The 18170-nt window shown below is 38.5% G+C and overlaps 1 protein-coding gene across 2 annotated transcripts in view; it reads right to left on the bottom strand.

The window, feature by feature from the left end:
- Positions 1–13256, bottom strand: part of TSPAN12 (tetraspanin 12) — a 96757-nt gene extending 83501 nt beyond the window's left edge. Inside the window, exons 1-2 of one of the 2 annotated variants that reach the window (XM_072146980.1) lie at positions 13112–13256; positions 5974–6114 (exon numbers count right to left, since the gene is read on the bottom strand). In XM_072146980.1, coding sequence (XP_072003081.1) covers positions 5974–6039 — 66 coding nt within the window. In that variant the 5' untranslated portion in view covers positions 6040–6114; positions 13112–13256. Of the gene's footprint in view, positions 1–5973; positions 6115–12756; positions 13091–13111 lie in introns of those variants that run through there. The other variant, XM_072146981.1, reaches the window with a different exon arrangement.
- Between the last annotated feature and the right edge of the window lie 4914 nt (positions 13257–18170).

Raw genomic sequence — 18170 nt, forward strand, 5'->3', positions numbered from 1 at the left:
AACTGAGGTTTTATTAAATAACAGACTCCAGTCACTCTCCACTCCTGCAAATTACACAATGATCGTTACATTTCTCTCTCCAATACAGTATTTTCCTTCTCGCTCCAGTAGGTCTGAATACAAAGCAGGATTCCGCTGAACCAAGTACCTTTCAGTAAAATCAATGTAAATAAATAAAAGTGTCTCCTCAATGTACAGATTTCCTACTGCTGAAATGACTATAATATAAAGAGTCTTTAAGGAAATCAGATTACTGTATAATTCAGTGCATTGTCTGTAGTTTACAGAAAACACTACACAGACTGAACTAAGCTCTGAAAACTAGCCATGTTCCTTCTGGTGTAAGCCAACCCAGACCTTAAGTAAAAGTATCACAATCACAAGCATAAAACCTTGCGAGGAGATGCTAGGAAACAGATTATAACCAGGGACCAGTCTACAGAAGGGAAATGTAAGCATTTATTTTCACTGATGTATGGTAAAACAAATCACAATCTCTCAATAAGAAGATATTTCCTGTAATGGTAAAACATTATAAGGTTAATAGGCAAACATTTAAACACCATTTTACATACTATATATAGAAAAATTTAAGCTGAGTATCTGTGTGAATATAGTAAACTACATTATTACATCCCCCAGCCCCCACAGAACATAGTACATACACTGCCAAAGAGTTTTTGTATAAAAATAGTTTTCACAGAAAAAAAGATATGTTATATAGTTCCTTTCAGTGCCATGTGCTCTGTGACTAGGCCTTTGGGAGTGGCTATAGAGGAGCAGGGGGCATCGCTAAGACGGGTGATGGGTGTTTTCATATATTTGAAAAGGACATACGGAGGGAGGTGCAGTTTCCCAAGGTTGAAAGGGAACTGCTCCTCTATAGCCACTCCCAGGGAACGATTGGCCTAGTCACAGAGCACATTGAAGGGTACTATATAATATATCTTTTTTCTGTAAAAACTATTTTTTATACAAAAACTTTGGCAGTACATGTACTATGCTCTGTGGGGACTGGGGGAGTTCTAAAAATGGGTATCTTGGTGACAGGTTCCCTTTAATTACCTTAATGAAAACATATGATTAGTGCTGCTGGGTATTGCATTATTGAGTGTAGGCTGCTGCTGGGTAATGCATTACTGGGTGGAGGATGATGCAGGGCAATGCACTACTGAGAGGAGGCTGCTGCTATGTAATGCATTACTGAGGGGAGGCTGCTGCTATGTAATGCATTACTGAGGGGAGGCTGCTGCTAGGCAATGCATTACTGAGGGGAGGCTGCTGCTGGCAATGCATTACAGAGGGGAGGCTGCTGCTGGCAATGCATTACTGAGGGGAGGCTGCTGTTAGGCAATGCATTACTGAAGGGAGGCTGCTGCTGGCAATGTGTTACTGAGGGGAGGCTTCTGCTGGGCAATGCATTACTGAGGGGTGGCTGCTGCTGGGCATATTACATTGCTCAGGAGAGGCTGCTACTGAGCACTGCATTACTGAGGGGAGACTGCCGGACATTTCATTAGCGAAACGGGCTGTTAGACATTTTTAGAGTTAAGGGAAACTGGTGGAGAGTATATATACTGTATATGTGTGTGTAACATACAGTGGGTACGCAAAGTATTCAGATACTTTTAAATTTTTCACTCTTTGTTTCATTGCAGCCATTTGGTGAGATCAAAAAAGTTCCTTCGTTTGCTCATTAATGTAAACTCTGAACCCCATCTTGGCAGAAAAAAAAGAAATGTACCGTATTTTTCGGCCTATAAGGCGCACCGTACTATAAGGCGCACCTCTGATAAATGCCTGCTAAGACACCTAGGTTCATATATAAGGCGCACTGGAGTATAAGGCGCAGGATCAAATGCAGTACCTAAAAATGACCAGCAGACCTGTGCACAGTTCAAGCCAGCTACACTTCCCGGGAAACTTGTCTTCAGCGTGTCAGAGAGCTCCGATCTCAGAGGTATGGGCTGCTGGGGGTTAATGTAGGGTGATGCAGCACGGGTTAAGCGGTCTCCCTCTGCCCCTTCTCCTTACCTCCTCAGGCAGGATGTTATTCCTGTGGGGCTCCCTGTGGCTCCTTCTCTTTCCCCTGTTACAGGGCTGTCAGGTATGGGGGATTGTTTACTGATGATGATGATGATTGCCTCGTGGTCGGCACTATGGCAGCTCTGGTCTCTCCGTGCTAGGGGAGGGCAGGATGGGCACAATGATACTTGTGGTGCCAGGGCACTTCAGGAGCCAGGGACCCTTTATACTGTGTGGGAAGGTGCAGGAAATTTCTGGGGTTGGAGCTATTAAACACTGGTAAATGTACAGTACATCTTGTCTGTAGTACATTTCTGTATAAGTTCAAATATAAGGCGCACTGGCCTATAAGGCGCACCTTTGAGTTCTGAGAAAATTAAAGGATTTATAGGCCAAAAAATACGGTAGATTTTTTGCTAATTTATTAGACAAGAAAAACTAAAATATCACAAGGTCATAAGTATTCAGACCCTGTGCCAAATTTCAAAACGGGGTCCACTGGTGTCTTGTTACACCACTGTCCACAGCTACTTTTTTCTCAATATTAGGTCTGTCAGTTGTTTGCAAAAATCATCTTTTCATTCAAAAGTACATTTAAAAATCATGATAGTATCATAGTACATCATAGTTTATATGGTTGAAAAAAGACACTTGTCTTTTAGAAGACAAGTGGTAGAGCTGTTTTTTTTTACTCTAATATATATACTCCAAGTTTTTAATGTCCAGATAGGACATGCCATATGGTGACCTGCAGATCCCAGCGGTGAACTGAAAACTTTAGCAGGATAAGCATAATATGGGTGACCCTATGAGGGTTTTATTCTTACCCCAATAAAGTTTTCTATTTAACTAATTTAATTATTCAGATTTTTGATTAGACTATCCCGGGATGGTCAGTAAAGAGTTAAGTCTTATAGAACATTATCAGGTTCCCTTATCTCTGAGATTTCGAAGGAGTATGGACAGAGAGCTTATTTACAGAAACTGCTCAAATAAGGAAGGAACATTTTGTCGGAAGATTAGTTACGCTTCAAAATCTACATGAACTGAATTCCTGCTGAGCCAGATCTGTGTTTCTAGACAGTAACCAATCTAATGGAGCAGAGCAGCAGGTTGCACTAATCTTTGAGACAGGAGGGGTGTTTCAGACTAGCTACGGTAGCTAACCTATAGTTATTGATCACAGCCCAAATGGAGTCTTGTTAAAAGTCTAGCCATTAGTGCAGACTTGTACTGTGCTAGCCGCAAAAAGCAAAAGAAAAGTGAAGGTATCAGGCAATACTTTTTAGTATAGTTTAAGGTGAACTTTTGAGAATACTAGTTATCTTCCTCAGACATAATGTTAAAGGGGTATTTCCATAAAGGCATTTACCTTTAATTAAATTCATTTGCCTTATGCAAACATTTCTTCAATTGGATGTTAATTAAAAAAATGTTCCTGTGTGAAGATAATTTCTCATAAATGTAGCCATGTTGTCCCTTAGAAACGAGATGGCTTCCTCGGATACGACCACGTCACACTCTGGCAGTGGTGGCCAGACTTGCGCTATAGAGTCCTGCCGGACCACCAGGATTCAGCAATCATTACCACAGGACGGCTGTGCGCCATGTAGTAACTCCCGGACATTTTATATACAATAACCTTTTGTTTCTTTGTGCACTCAATCCATCAGAGGTGGCCGTAACCGAGGGAAGCTATCTCGTTTCTAAGGGACAACATGACTACATTTATGAGAAATTATCTTCACACAGGAACATTTTTTTTTAATAACATCTAATTGAAGAAATGTTTACATATGGCAGATTAATGAAACTGAATGTGAATGCCCAAATGAGAATACCCCTTTAACATTCTCAAAAGCTCAGCATCAAATATACTCAGTAGGCCACAAAAAGGTATCCCCGATTTCATCACTCTTCTTAAAATGTAGCCAAGCATCTGCTCAACTGAACAGCATTAAATGTTACTGTGTAGGCTTCACATTATCCCTTTTGTGCTTCTGCATACTACCAGAGAACATGACCCTCATTTGACAACTCAAGAGCTTCACGCTCTTGTGGATATCTGCTGCTGTCACTCGCACTATGTTAAAGTGTTGGTAGCAGGAATTCATTTGTGCTTCAAGCACATCCACTACCAGATGCCAGGGGAAGGGGGGCTGAAGGAATACTCTCCTGATTACTCCTTTCTGTAAATGTTAGTTGAATTCAGTTTTCTCCCCTCACTATTTTATCAATGTGAATATAAACAACATGATATACTACCAGAGCTTGATTTCTAAGGGTCCAACAATAATCACCTCTGCTAGTCATAAGAAACATCAAAGCTCACCCTTTAACATTACATCTGACAAAGAGAGCTAGTATACTCGAAAGCTCACTATCAAATATACTAAGTTAGCCTCAAATAGGTATCAGCTGATTTCTTCACTCTTTTTCCAATCCCTTTAGGCTTCAATTGGTTCCAATGAGTTATTTTGAGAGCTTATCAATGCTATAGTGTTAGACTATGGTTAATGTATAGTCCATACAGTTGCAGCAAATGTAGGTTAATAGTTGTTAACATTGTACTATATTTGTTCACATGTAATGGAAGTCTAAATAGTGCAGACCATGTCTTGTTTAGATCTATTTTGGCCCATCAGAAAAGATTCCTATGGAAAAAGAATTCACGGTCAGTAAGATGGCTTCTTTTTCAAGTGCCTCTACTCCATGTGCAAAGTTATTACACTAAATGCTCCTAAATTCTGGATTAATTTGCACAAAAAAATGAATCACACTACATTTATTTTGTATTTCAGATACTCCAAAAAGGAGGAGCCAATCAGAAAAGCCCATGGCTTAATGTGGCAGAATATTGGTATATGGAGCAAGACAAATAAAGTGGTATAAATGTTGCATAGACAATGTAAAGATGCACTGGATTCATCAACCAATGAACCATCAATCAACCAATGATGCATCAGCCATTGTATATTTACAATGTGGCTTTCTGTTTTGTTTTGTTTTTTATCTCTAAGAATAGTTTTCTTTTCATATTTATGACCTCACGAAATGACTGACATGAAATAATTGTTTCTGTATACTCTAGATAATGACTGGAGCAGAAAATGTTTGGGCACATATAATTGCATTGTGCTCCTGTGAACTATGCATTCAAAACATTTTTCTTGGAATAACTGTATCTTCCATGGAACATTATAGTAACTCTAAACATTATTATTGTAGGCCACAAAGTCTCAAGTTCAGGGTTAAACAAGCAAAATCCAGATAAGGAAAAATGTACACACATCAGCCAGAGTTTCTCATTAAAACAGCATTGATGTGTTCCCTACCAATAAATAATTATCGTGAGAACATGTATTATCATATACCGTTGTTCTGTAATCACTGTATCAGTATGAAACATAACAGGCTATAGATGGCTCAGCTGCTTTGGAACTACAAACCCCAGCACACATTGTCAGTGCCAGCAACAGGCAAGCACTATGTTACATCTATGTTACATGCCAATGGAAAGTCTTAGTCTATTACTTTCAAGTGAATGCAGCCTAGGGCTTGGACAGGGCCTGAATATTCATTTCACACTTAAGAAGTTAATGAATAATTCTAGCTATGGCTATACATCATATGACTGGGACCATTTAGGAGCATGATGAAAGAAACACGCTGCTTCTTTAATTCCAGGGCAGTTATTTATCACCCTCACCCTTTGATAAAGGAGAAAAAAGCTGGCACGAGAAGTGGCACATGCGGCAGCAGAGTATGTTGATCAAAGGAGCTAATAGAAGACAACCCTTAGATCTTTGGAAAATACATAGTAATCCTGCTAAATGAATTCATGCTTAGCTGTGGCCTTTGGTGCTTTCTCTCTTGGCCAGCTGTAACCTGAGTCGAGGCATTGCCACCTGCTTGACAAACTGGAACTGTATGGCCCTCTTGACTCACCCAGAAAAGCAAATTGAGGGCGTAGAGCAGGCAGCGCAGGCACTTCACAGAGTCCTCTCTGGCCATTGTGCAATCTTGCAGGAGAAAGCTCCATCCTTTCACCACTTCATCCTCTCCAGGGACTACGGCAGCTTCAGAGCACTTCAAAAAGAAAAGGAGAAAAGAGATCAACGTGCAAATAGTTTTAGTAAAAGTAAACCCAACTACAGCCATAACTTTCACAGTTGTAACTTGTGAAAGACAAGATCATTTTATCTTTAAAGGTGGGTAATGCAAATAGCATATTCCAGACAGAATATCTAAATGATACTATATAGGGCACACTAAACTGAGTTCAAAAAAATCTACCACTATGTGGTAGTAAAGTTAAACTAAACATACTTACCTATCAGGTTCTCTTAATTATCACACCTCTGGTGTCACGTCATCTACCTCTATCTATCGCAGAGGAGGCGTGAATAATTAACAGCCTGGAGTGTCGGACATCGTGCTCCATGGCTGCTTATTTCTAACTCTTTTTTTTTATGGTGATCCCGTGTGATGCTTAATGAAGACTAGAGCTGGGATCCTGGAGAAGATGGCGATAGGTAAGTATGTTTAGTTTAGTTTTAATACCACATAATGGTAGATTTCCATTAAGGCAGTTTATATTAAAATAACTAAAGGTTTACCTGTGCCTTCTGTTCAAGAATTGGTGCTTGCTCGGCAGCTGACAGGTGACATACTGTTTGGGGTAAGTCCCTGCTGAAACCAATCACTGGCTCACAGCACAGCATTGACTGGACCCAGCAGATCTCTGAGGCCTGGTATGGTTAGTTCTCAGAATAGCACATCACCTAGTGGGAGCTGTAAAAGCCGGCACCGGAATTGAACGGGAAGTCAAATTATTCTTAGATATTTAAAGGGTTAAAGACAAATAATAAGATTATCTGATGAGGACACAAACAAGATAATCAAATAAATTCACCTGAAATGTAACTGATAATAATGTTATAATCATAGAATCTTTCATACTACCCACCTGCTATGTCCATATCTGCATGATTTTAGGTAATACTTTCAAAAACAGTCATTATCCCTTGTAGTGGGATTCTTGCCACATATAGAAGCCAGGATATGGCCAGAGCAGTATAATACTATAATTTACATTACCTAAGCATTTTTCTTTTATCAAATGGTATCAATCTTATCATTATATGGAGAACCTACGGTACTGTATCTATGTTAATAGAGAAGCAGACATTTTATGGTATGTTCTAGGGTTGATACTGATACTAGGGTTGATACTAGGGTTGATATATATGATACTTTCAAGAAGAGAAAAAAGTATGATCTGAATTCAATGCTTAGGGTGCGGTCACATGGGGCATTTACATTGCCCTTAGAAACGACACAGCTATACAAAGGAATGCCCTACAGTCAGCTACTAGGAGCCTGTACAACAGGATAAGACATTCAGTACCGAAAATGGTACTTAACTGTTCTGAGTTTGAAAGTATCGAACAAGTACCAAGGTTTCGATGCATTGTGCAAACCTAGTATGTTCATGCAACAATATTCTGCCCACTGTTTTAAATTAGTATTTTATTTTATGTCAAAGCCAAAGTTTAACATAGGGAAAACATGAGAAGATTTGTACATCTTCTGTTTTAATGCGCAACTGACAAATATTAATTAAAATACTGTACAGAAAACTATACTATGAGTATATTCACATAAAGCAGATTTGTTTCTACCAATGAAAACCAGTTCAATTTCTCTCTAATTGGTTGTTCTAAGACTGTACAAATGCCTTTCTGCAAGTATCACTTAAATGAATAGGTCAGTCACAAAAAACATTTTTTTCCTTGTAAAATTAAGTGCAACCCAACAGAAGTCAAATGGACCCCCTTAAACCCACCTCAATGGGATCTTTTTGACTCCTATGGTGCTTGTAATTTAAAGCATCCAATGCTTGTGAAGTATTGCCTTACAAATACTAAATCTCCATCGAATTCATAATAGATTTAAAATATTACATAATAGATTTAAAAGATTTTAGAAAATAAAAGATTTAAAAGGTATTTAGAAGTTTAGTTTGTTAGTGCTGTTTGTATGGCTTTGAAGAATGGGTTTATATTCTGAGATTGTAGCTGGACATATTGCACTGGGAAGCAATAATGTCTGATATCTCTTAAGTGAACTGTTTTAAAGGCTAATCAGCAGTTCAATTCAAGGATCTCACATCACGTTACAATTACAAAATATAACTTCATTTTCACAGTCCTGCAGCTACTAAAAACATACAGAAAGTAAGATTAAACTGCCTTCTGATGCAGTAAGTTCACACCTATGTTCGGCTGTTTAGGTCTCCGAAAACAGAGTAAAGGAAAGTAACTGGTATGAACTGGGCCTAACACTTTCTGCAATTTTGTGTTTATCAAAACTGCTGATAGATTCCCTAAGTTTACTTAGGTACCTAGTATTCAGTGTTTAAAAAAAAAGAAATTGAAAATGATGATGCTATCCATAACATAACAAATCTAAAACCACATACAAAAACACACAGAAAACACAAGCTTTTTTATGTGTTTTTTATGTCGTTTTAGATTTTTTATTTAATAAACATATACTTTTACTGCCAAAGTATTTGTATGCTTTCTTGGATTTTTTTGTTTGGGTACATGATTTAGTTTTTAAATTCTTGGGTTTATACTAGGGTGAGTTATATATGTCCATTCCTCAGCAATGTTATTGGTATTGATTAACCGTATAATAAGCATAAATAGGCAAAAAACATAGCAAGATTTTCAACCCTCCATTATTTGGTGCAAAATATAGAAATGTATCATCCGTACTTGTAGAACAAGATATGTTTATCAGTGGTAAACAAGTTAGCACTAACTAACCTAACATGGCATAAAAGGGGTAGTGGTCTCAACACAAAAAAACAATCTGCAAGCCGCGAACAGGTGGGGGAAGATTCAGCCAGCTATGTATGAAATGTAGTATTACATGGCAGCCATTCATCTGAGTGGCTGCCCATGCATTACATGACTTAACTCTGGCAGGGTAAGATCAATTGCTTATATGTGGCTTCTATGATGACCAATTCCCTTATAGGGTAAACAGAAAGGCTTTGCCCCAGTGGGACGGTCCATTTAAAGGAGTATTGCTACTATTCCCATTTACAGAACATCCATAAGACATTCTATATTGGTGTGAACCCTATCTTGTGTTGGACACACACTGCAGAATTCCTTCATAACATTTTCAGCAAATACTACACAGCGATAATTCACATGCTGCAGATTGTAAACCTGCAGCAGAAATAATTTTTAAGAAAAACTGCCATCAAAATCAAGCATGGTAAACCAGAGACACTTACTCATGAACCCAGGCACTGTGACAATCTTGGTAATCTTTTATATTTGTTATCCATGGCTTCCTTCCTTCTCAACTCTGGTGGACGTTTCCAGAGCCCCTCCATGCTACAGCTTCATAAGCTGTTGCAATGAGCAGCGCACGTCTCTCCTCCCCCCGCAGTTCCTACTCCTGCTAAATTACACAGGCAGAGTTGGGTGAGACATGTTCTGCTAATTGTAACAGCCTGTGAATCTACAGTACTGAGGGGTTCTGGTAATGCCACAGAGCCCTTTAGGCTCATTAGCATAATTACAAAAGTTGATTTTAGAAGGCCTTGGATAACAAATGTAAGAAGATTACAACAGTTATGGTGCCTGGATCTATGAGTAAGTGCCCCTGGTTTGCCATATCGATGGTAGATTAACTTTAAGCTGCGGGGTTTAATTCTGCAGCAAGATCCTGTGGGTCTCCACACTGTACTGAAAACACAGTTACAGTAGGGCACTGTTGGTACTCCTTGCACTATATAATACTTTGAGTCCTGTCCCCAGGACAGTGTTTAGTCCACAATATGCACTAAGTATAAGATCTGTGTTTACTGGACATTAAACATTTGTGTGAAACTAGCATTACGTAAACCAGCTTCACATAGACTACTACTGACAAACCTGTGGACAAGTCAAGACAGACATAGAAAACTGAGCTAGAACTACAATTCAGCTGAAATTGACCCAGCAAGTGTAAAGTTGTTGACAGATATAGTTGCTGGGTTATATAAATGTAAAATTACTATAAATGTAATTTTTAAGAATACATACAAATGTTAACATTACATAATAGCAGTAGTTTAGATGTTATACTCATTCAAAATGTGAATATTTTAAGCCTGCTAAGGTGCATTCACATAGAGTAGCTGCATTACGGCACATTTTTATAAGCATCAAACATAGCGCTGCATTGCTTCCGGGGTAGAATAACACAGATTTACAGGCCGCATGCACAGGTCTTTGCTGGGTGCTTGAGACCTTGGGGCACATTTACTAAGAGTCGTGTACTGCGATTTAGTCGGACTGTGCATGTTCTTCATGGCTAAAACGGCTTGCACAGGTATTTAAGAAGTGTCTGCGCTGAGATTGTATCACACACGGCCCTTTTGTGGTGCAGCTGCGCTGGTCTCCATGCGACACTAATTAGGGGGTGGCCGTCAGTCACTCTGTCTGATTTGGACCGAGCACCGTATTTAACTTTCAAGTTGTGTCGCAAGCCCTATGTTGAAGGTGCACCACAAAAAAGATGGTGAAGCGACAGACTCGTGATTTCTGGCGCACGATCTTAGTGAATCTCCACACGCAGCATTACAGACGGACAATGCGCTTTTAATGACCTTATTAGTAAATGTGCCCCAATGTGCAAGAATGCAGCAAAGCATTACCAGTTAGTGATATTCTGTAAGCAAGAAGTATAATAGAAATAAAATAAAAAACACTGCAGCAGACCTTTATATATAACAGGAAGTATATGTAAGATAAAGTTTACTTCACGGAGGATTAGATTCTGGGGGAAATTTTCTGCTCTATGAAGTTAACATGATTACTTGTCTCATTTTACACAATGCAAACCTGAACAGTATATATATATATATATGACTAAAGATGTGCCAATGGGAAATTAGTAAACTACATGAAACTGTATTGCATTCAATATTAAGAAGCATCATTTCTGCAAAGGAAACAAGCCATTTATCTACAATGGGTTATTACGGCATTGGGAACATCAATTTCTTCAAGTTTTATTCAGATAAAAGGAAAGATTGTAAACATTTGTGCTCTGTTCAAACTTACACAAGCTCATATATAGAATAATATAATCCCAGATATAGTTACAACTGCAATGAAACATTTGATTGAGCTATTCAGATGATTATATTTTCAAGAAAGTGTCTTGCAATTTTATTTTTAAGAAAACCTAATATTATCGATTCAATTATAAAGATCTAAAAGTAAATAATAATGGAATAAGAATAAGGTGACTACAGGTTCAGGCCATAAATATGAGGTACATGTATAGATTTAACACAAAAAATGTACAGCTAAGCGGCATGCAAATTGTAGAGCTAACTACCATATATGCCTACACAGCAGCAAATATATGCTAATGACTTACCCCAATGTATACAATTTACATTAGTAAAAAAGCAGAGCACCTTATGCATTTTGTACAAAGAAAAAGGAATCCAGACCTGCCAAGCATCACGCCTTTGACACTGTTTTGGCATTCCATCACACTTCAGAATCCTATGGTTAGGGCATAGTATACATCTGGATACTTTTTTCAATATATAGTTATTTAAAAAATGATATAACCAGTTATATAACTTCAGGAGCCATTACACTACATAATGTCACGTTACTCATGATACAACTCATGATAGAAAACAGCCTGTAATGTATAAGCAGAAGCCTAATATTTCATATTCCTGTATTTGAGTGTTATCAGATAAATAGATGCATCGCTAATACTGACTGCATGACATCTGGCTTGTTATACAGTACTACATCTGTGCTACAACTGTTACTAGAAGGGGCTTCCTAGAACCTTCTCTTTGTAGCCCAACAACAGACCAAATGTCAGATTATACAGATAAAAATGAAATCATTTTTTTCCATGAAAAAAACAACTAGTAACACAACGTTATGGCATATATATATATATATATATATATATATATATATATATATATATATATATATATATATAGATAGATATATACACACGTCAGCTGAGGTCAGTAACCCTTGTAATATCTAACATATTTAGTAGGACAAAACTATGCTATTTTGCCCGGCACTTTGTTGCCAGTTATAGTTAACGTTAAATATAAATAATAATATATTAAAATAAATGCTGCAAAATTTTCTTCACATCAAGAAACACATGAACGGATTCTGGACCTTTATGTTGAGGATATGCAGGTCAGGTCTACGGCCAATTTTTAACTGCAGAAAATCAGCAGCGCACTTGTGGAAATTTTGCTGCAGCATTCCTTCCACAATCGCACCGCAAGGGGAAAACCTGCAGCATAATCTGACATGCTGTGGCATGAAAAGTTTTTGTCCCTGGGTGGGAATAGAATTTGTATAAATGTCTTCCAGTTTGATGCTACTGTACATCACAGTGGTCACCAGTAGGTCTGTGTCTGTGTGTTTAAGTTTGTCAAAGAATATTTTTTCTATTTTCTATTAGTAAAAGGACTGATGTGTGTAACATCTTCATGGGATGTGCAGAATATGTTTGAGCTGTATCAGCATCTCAGATATGACTTACATGAAACTACAAGAAACCTGCACTGTGCACTGTAACTAAATATGTCATCCACATCACATAATATGCAACTTGTTTGTCACACTTTTCTGAAGCAGTAAATACACCATACTGTACCTGAACTAGTAGTAGCAGGTCTCAGGAGCCTGTGTGCTGTGCAGAGTGGCCGCTACTGCTGCTGTCACAGTCCAGCCCTGTGTTGGGAATGTGAGAATAGATGGGCTGTGCACAGTAGAGGAATGCTGGATCCTTCAGCCAGGGGCTGTGACCTGCAGCCATTTGTGTCTGTGCAGCTGTGTGTCAGAATACAAGCTAAGACACTTGTAGAGTCTGCACTGAGCACTCATTCACAGAGTAATATGGATGGACATGGAGGAGCTGCCAGAGCACTTTGGCACTGTGTTGTATTAGGTGACAGCTGTCCAACCTGCTCCCAAGTCCCATACTACTGTGACAACTCCACTTGCTTTACCTTAAAGGAGAGCTGAGGACGCTGGCACAAGAGCAATGAGCTTCTCCCCCATGTGCTGAGAGACACATCTCTAGCATGTGAAGCGCAGGGTCTCTTCCTGTATGTAGCAGAGCAGCTCCTGTGTTCTGCACAGCTCTTAGCTCTGCCAAGTCCCAACTAGAGTGCACAGCGCATGCGCAGCCTGCCTCCCACCATCATTGTTGGGTCCTGTAAGACATTTGATAACTGCTAGGAATAACTCTCCCCAGAATTCATTCCTCGCACTGGACGCAGTACTATATTCCCATGCGTGCACATGTTCCACAATACTAACACTACACTTCCAGGCATAGCTTTCTAAATTGGTACTGGAAACGAACTTGTTAAGTTTATTCTTGCATAGTGGAATCAAACTGGTTGACAATATTTATGTTAAAGAAAAGGAAATAAATAGTAAACATAATATGAAACAGTCGTATATATACATATATATACATTTTAGGGCTTTAGACTAATTTTTAAAATTTGCCCTGTGTCATTATAGGAGGTTATACCTTTGTAATGCTTTAACATATCCAGGGAATTTTGAGATTGTTTTACCGTCACACATTGTACTTCAAAGTAATAGAAACATTTTGATGATATGTTTTGTATTTAGTTATGATAAAAACAGAAATTTGGCAAAAATTTCGAAAAATTATTCATTTTCAAAGTTCTAAACTTTCTGCTTTTTAGGCGGATAGTCATAGCACCTAAGTAACTTTATAACTAACATTTCCCGGTTGTCTGCTTTATATTGGCCTGGGTTTTTATCCATCCTCTCTCTTTTCTAGGTTGTTAGGAGGTTCAGAATTTTGGGCGTAATTTTTTGCATTTTTATTAAAATTGCCAAAACACTTAGGCTCGTTCCACACTTGTGAGTGCGATGCGATGAACTCGCATCACACTCGCAACTCATGCTGCTGGGAACGCACGGCCATGCGTTCCCGGCAGCATGCGTTGCGAGTGTGATGCAAGTTCATCGTGTGGAACGGGCCTTATTAAGAGGCACCTGCTCAGGTTTAATGTGTGAAAAATCTACTTCAAGAAGTGTGTTAACCCTTTCATAGGGGTTAAAACAAAATGGAGGTGTAATTTACAAGCTGTAATACATTAATTTTGGCCAAAAATTAAACTTTCACAAAGTATTAAATGATGAAAAACTCCACAAAGTTTGATATCCAATTTCTGTTGAAAATGAGGATGCCCCATATGTGGTGGTAAACTGCTGTATGCGCACACGGCTGGGCATAGAACAGAAGGAGTGCCATTCAGAACAGATCTGCATTGTCACATTTCACAGGTTATCAAATGTGTTATTTTTTTGTAATTTGGACATGTTGGGGATTATTTTTTTGGTGGATGAGATTTGCTTTTCAGGTACATAATTTACCTTTGGGTAAATTTTCATTAATAATCAGATTGTATTAACTCTTTCTTGGTAGTGGTTAAAAAATCATTAATTCTTGTTTATGGTTTTTAGCATTTTTTCCCAGACATTCACGTTACCATAAAAATAATGTGTTATCTTTATTCTATGGGTCATTACGATTAAATAGCTTTTTTATGGTTAACTTGTTTTGCAGAATTTAGACCTCATTTTGTGAGAAATTTGCTTGTTTTTGCATCACCATGTATTAATGGGCATACCTGTACTTTTTTTTGCATTTTTTTACGCTCACGGTACGGTCGGTGAACAATATGACCATTTAAATGGATGGCTGTATTTCCCATTGGAACGTATAAAAACGGTATAGTGTGGGAAGCATAAGGTTGCTTTCATATGTAGGTGTGAAAGGAGGTCTAAAAATCTACAGTCCAAAAAGCTTGCATTGACACTTCCAACAGATTAATTCATAAGGCAAAGCATATCTTATTAAAAAAAAAGAAACATAAATCAGAGAAGACGACTGCAGAATGTATATTTTGTATACAGTGGTGTGTATTTTTTATAACCTTGCTTTTACGGTGTGTCCTTCTTATCTAAATTTCATCCTGCAGTTATCTATTTAAAAACATTCTGATAGAAGGGTGTAAAACGTTTTCTGTGGATCCTCATCCTGTTACAGCTTTTACATTTCTAGTATCTCTGTGGAAACAGTCAAATTCATTTCCTTCAGGCTTATTAAAAATTACTTTAGGAAGTTCAAGTCACTTTCTGACAGGGTCATCAAATCTTTAGTTAAAAATATAATGGGTGTAGTAGAAAAACAATACAGGTTATGTCCGCCTGGGCAACCTTTCAGCTCTGCTTTAAAAGACAGCCTTGTGTTTTGTACATGCACTTTGCCCTTTTAATTTGCCTTTTGAATTGTCATATACCCAAAAGCACATGTAGGTTTTGACAAAATTCATCATAAATCACCTCATTTATCCAATATGTTTTTGTTATATATTTGATAGCAATTTTACAGGTTTTTTTTTAATAAGATTGGGCAAACACAGTCGACATAGAACATCTTGTAAAGCATCAACATTAGGCTTGGGTCACCAAGGAATTTACAAGCAAAGTCTCAAATGCTGTGTGTGCTCTGCTGAGGATTCTGGGTAAGTAATATACAAATACGTTTGTAAAGATTGGGATATAGAAAAAGTGTGTTTCAAGGGCTTAAAGGGGACGTGTCACCAGATTCTGACCAGTCTGACTAGCAATGCCTGCTGATAAAGCGTTACAAGTCCTCCCAATATCACCTAAAATTAGCTGCCAGTGAGGCTCTGTACCTTAATTACAGACGTTTGTCTGATATGGGGCTGGCAGTGAACCATGCCCCATAATTGTGACTGACAGCTTTGTGTCTCTTCCCATCACTGCCCTGCCTCCTTGTACTTAGGGACCGTCTGCTGATATTCAGCTACACACATATAAAGCTTTATATACAGATGGGAAATATTGTGTCAATTGTTTTACCTGGTGTCTTGTGTTACATTCATGACATGTGACCAGTGACATCATTGCAGGTCCTTTAGCCTTCTAAGAATACAGCAAACTGTACACCATGTGTATGATAACATGAAATCACAGCAGCCTCCATAAAGGATGGAGAGTAGTAGAAGTCCATGGAGGCTGCTGTGTCTTCATGTGGTCACATCCATGCATGGGGAACAGTTTGCTATTATTAAGAGGCTAATGTACCCGGGATGATGTCACTCCGCTCACATGACATGAACTGTGACCGATAAGGAGACATAAGGCATGGGGAGGATTAGAAGGAAGGGGCCGGCTCAGTGGGACACGCCAGTTAATATAAGATAAAAGGTGACGGATGTAAACGAATAAATTTTTAGTTGAAAGAAGGGTGTCAGTCAGTTAATAGGGCTCTATAGGAACCTGTCACTAGCTGTATATGTGCAAATGTGGCGACAGGTTCCCTTTAAGAGTGGATAACATATAAAAGTGATAGAAAAACTTCTATCTAGGTTTCCGATAATGCTAACATTGAAACACTGCTGGGACTGTTGTAGCACTAGGAGCTGCTTACTTTTGTAAGCAGCTCCTAGTGCCCTTTTTCAGGGTTACAGGTCCTCTTTAAGGACACAGGGCTTTTTCGCTCATTTCTAGCTATCCACCATCAAAAATCCATAACTTTTACATTTATCCTTATACAGAACTGTGTGAGTGCTTATTTTATGCGTAAAAAAAATTCTGTGATGTTATTTATTATTCCATGCCTTGTAATGGGAAGCTGGAAAAAAAATCCAAACGTGGAAAAATTGAAAAGAAAAACGCATATGTCACATTTTTATTTTTATAGGTTTTCTTACATTTTAATACATTTTCAAAAACTAAATGAATGTGTACGAAAAAGTAAAAAACTAATTTTGCCGTCTTCTGACGCTAATAACTTTTTTATACTTTGGTGCATGGAGCTGTGTGATGTGCCATTTTTTGTGAAATGAGCCATCGTTTTCATTGCTACCATTTTAACCCCATAGCGCAATAAGACGTACCCTTACGTCTTACTGCGCATGGGGGAGTATGAAGAGGGCTCACGGGCTGAGCCCTCTTCATACTCACCTGGCATTTGCTTCATAATGAAGCAAATGCCCGTCACTAACACCCGCGATTGGTGCTTGCACCGATCGTGGGTGTTAACCCTTTGATCGCCGCCGGCAAAGCTGCCGGCTGCATTAAAGAGCCGGCGGCGCGTGGGCGCCGCCATCTTGGCTCCGATCGTCACTCCCCGTGACATCACTGGGGAGCGGCGATCCGTTGCCATGACAGCCTGGGATCACACAAAGATCCGAGGCTGTCATGATCGAGGCTGTCTATTACAATGTGCGATCTGCACATTGTAATAGATGGTATGCAAAATCCCCATATACTGCCATACTGTAGTATGGCAGTATATGGTAGGATCAATCAGACAACCTAGGGTTAAAGTACCCTAGGGAGTCTTAAAAATAGTAAAAAAAATAAATAGGAAAAAGTAAAAAAAAAAAAAATATATTAAAAAAACATAAAAATTCAAATCACCCCCCTTTCCCTAGAAGTGATATAAATATAAATAAACCGTAAAAATCATAAACACATTAGGTATCGCCGCGTCCGAAAATGCCCGATCTATCAAAATATAATAACCGTTTTTCACTGCGTTTAACCCCGTAGCGGAAAATAGCGCCCGAAGTCGCAAATGGCATTTTTTTGCCATTTTGAAAAATAGAAAAAATTCTATAAAAAGTGATCAAAAGGTCGCACAGTCCTAAAAATAGAAGCATTGAAAACGTCATCAGAAGTCGCAAAAAATGACACCACTCACAGCTCCATACACCGAAGTATGAAAAAGTTATTAGCGCAAGAACACGGCAAAATGAAGAATTTTTTTTCTGTACAGGAGATTTTAATTTTTGTAAATGTATGAAAACATTATAAAACCTATACAAATTTGGTATCCCCGTGATCGTATTGACCTAATGAATGAAATAGACCTGTCATTTGGGGCGCACAGTGTAAGCTGTAAAAACCAAGCCCACAAGAAATGGCGCAAATGTATTTTTTCATCATTTTCACTGCATTTAGAATTTTTTTCCCGCTTCCCAGTAC

This window comes from Engystomops pustulosus, chromosome 4, assembly GCF_040894005.1.
Source record: "Engystomops pustulosus chromosome 4, aEngPut4.maternal, whole genome shotgun sequence".
Classification (NCBI taxonomy): Eukaryota; Metazoa; Chordata; class Amphibia; order Anura; family Leptodactylidae; genus Engystomops; species Engystomops pustulosus.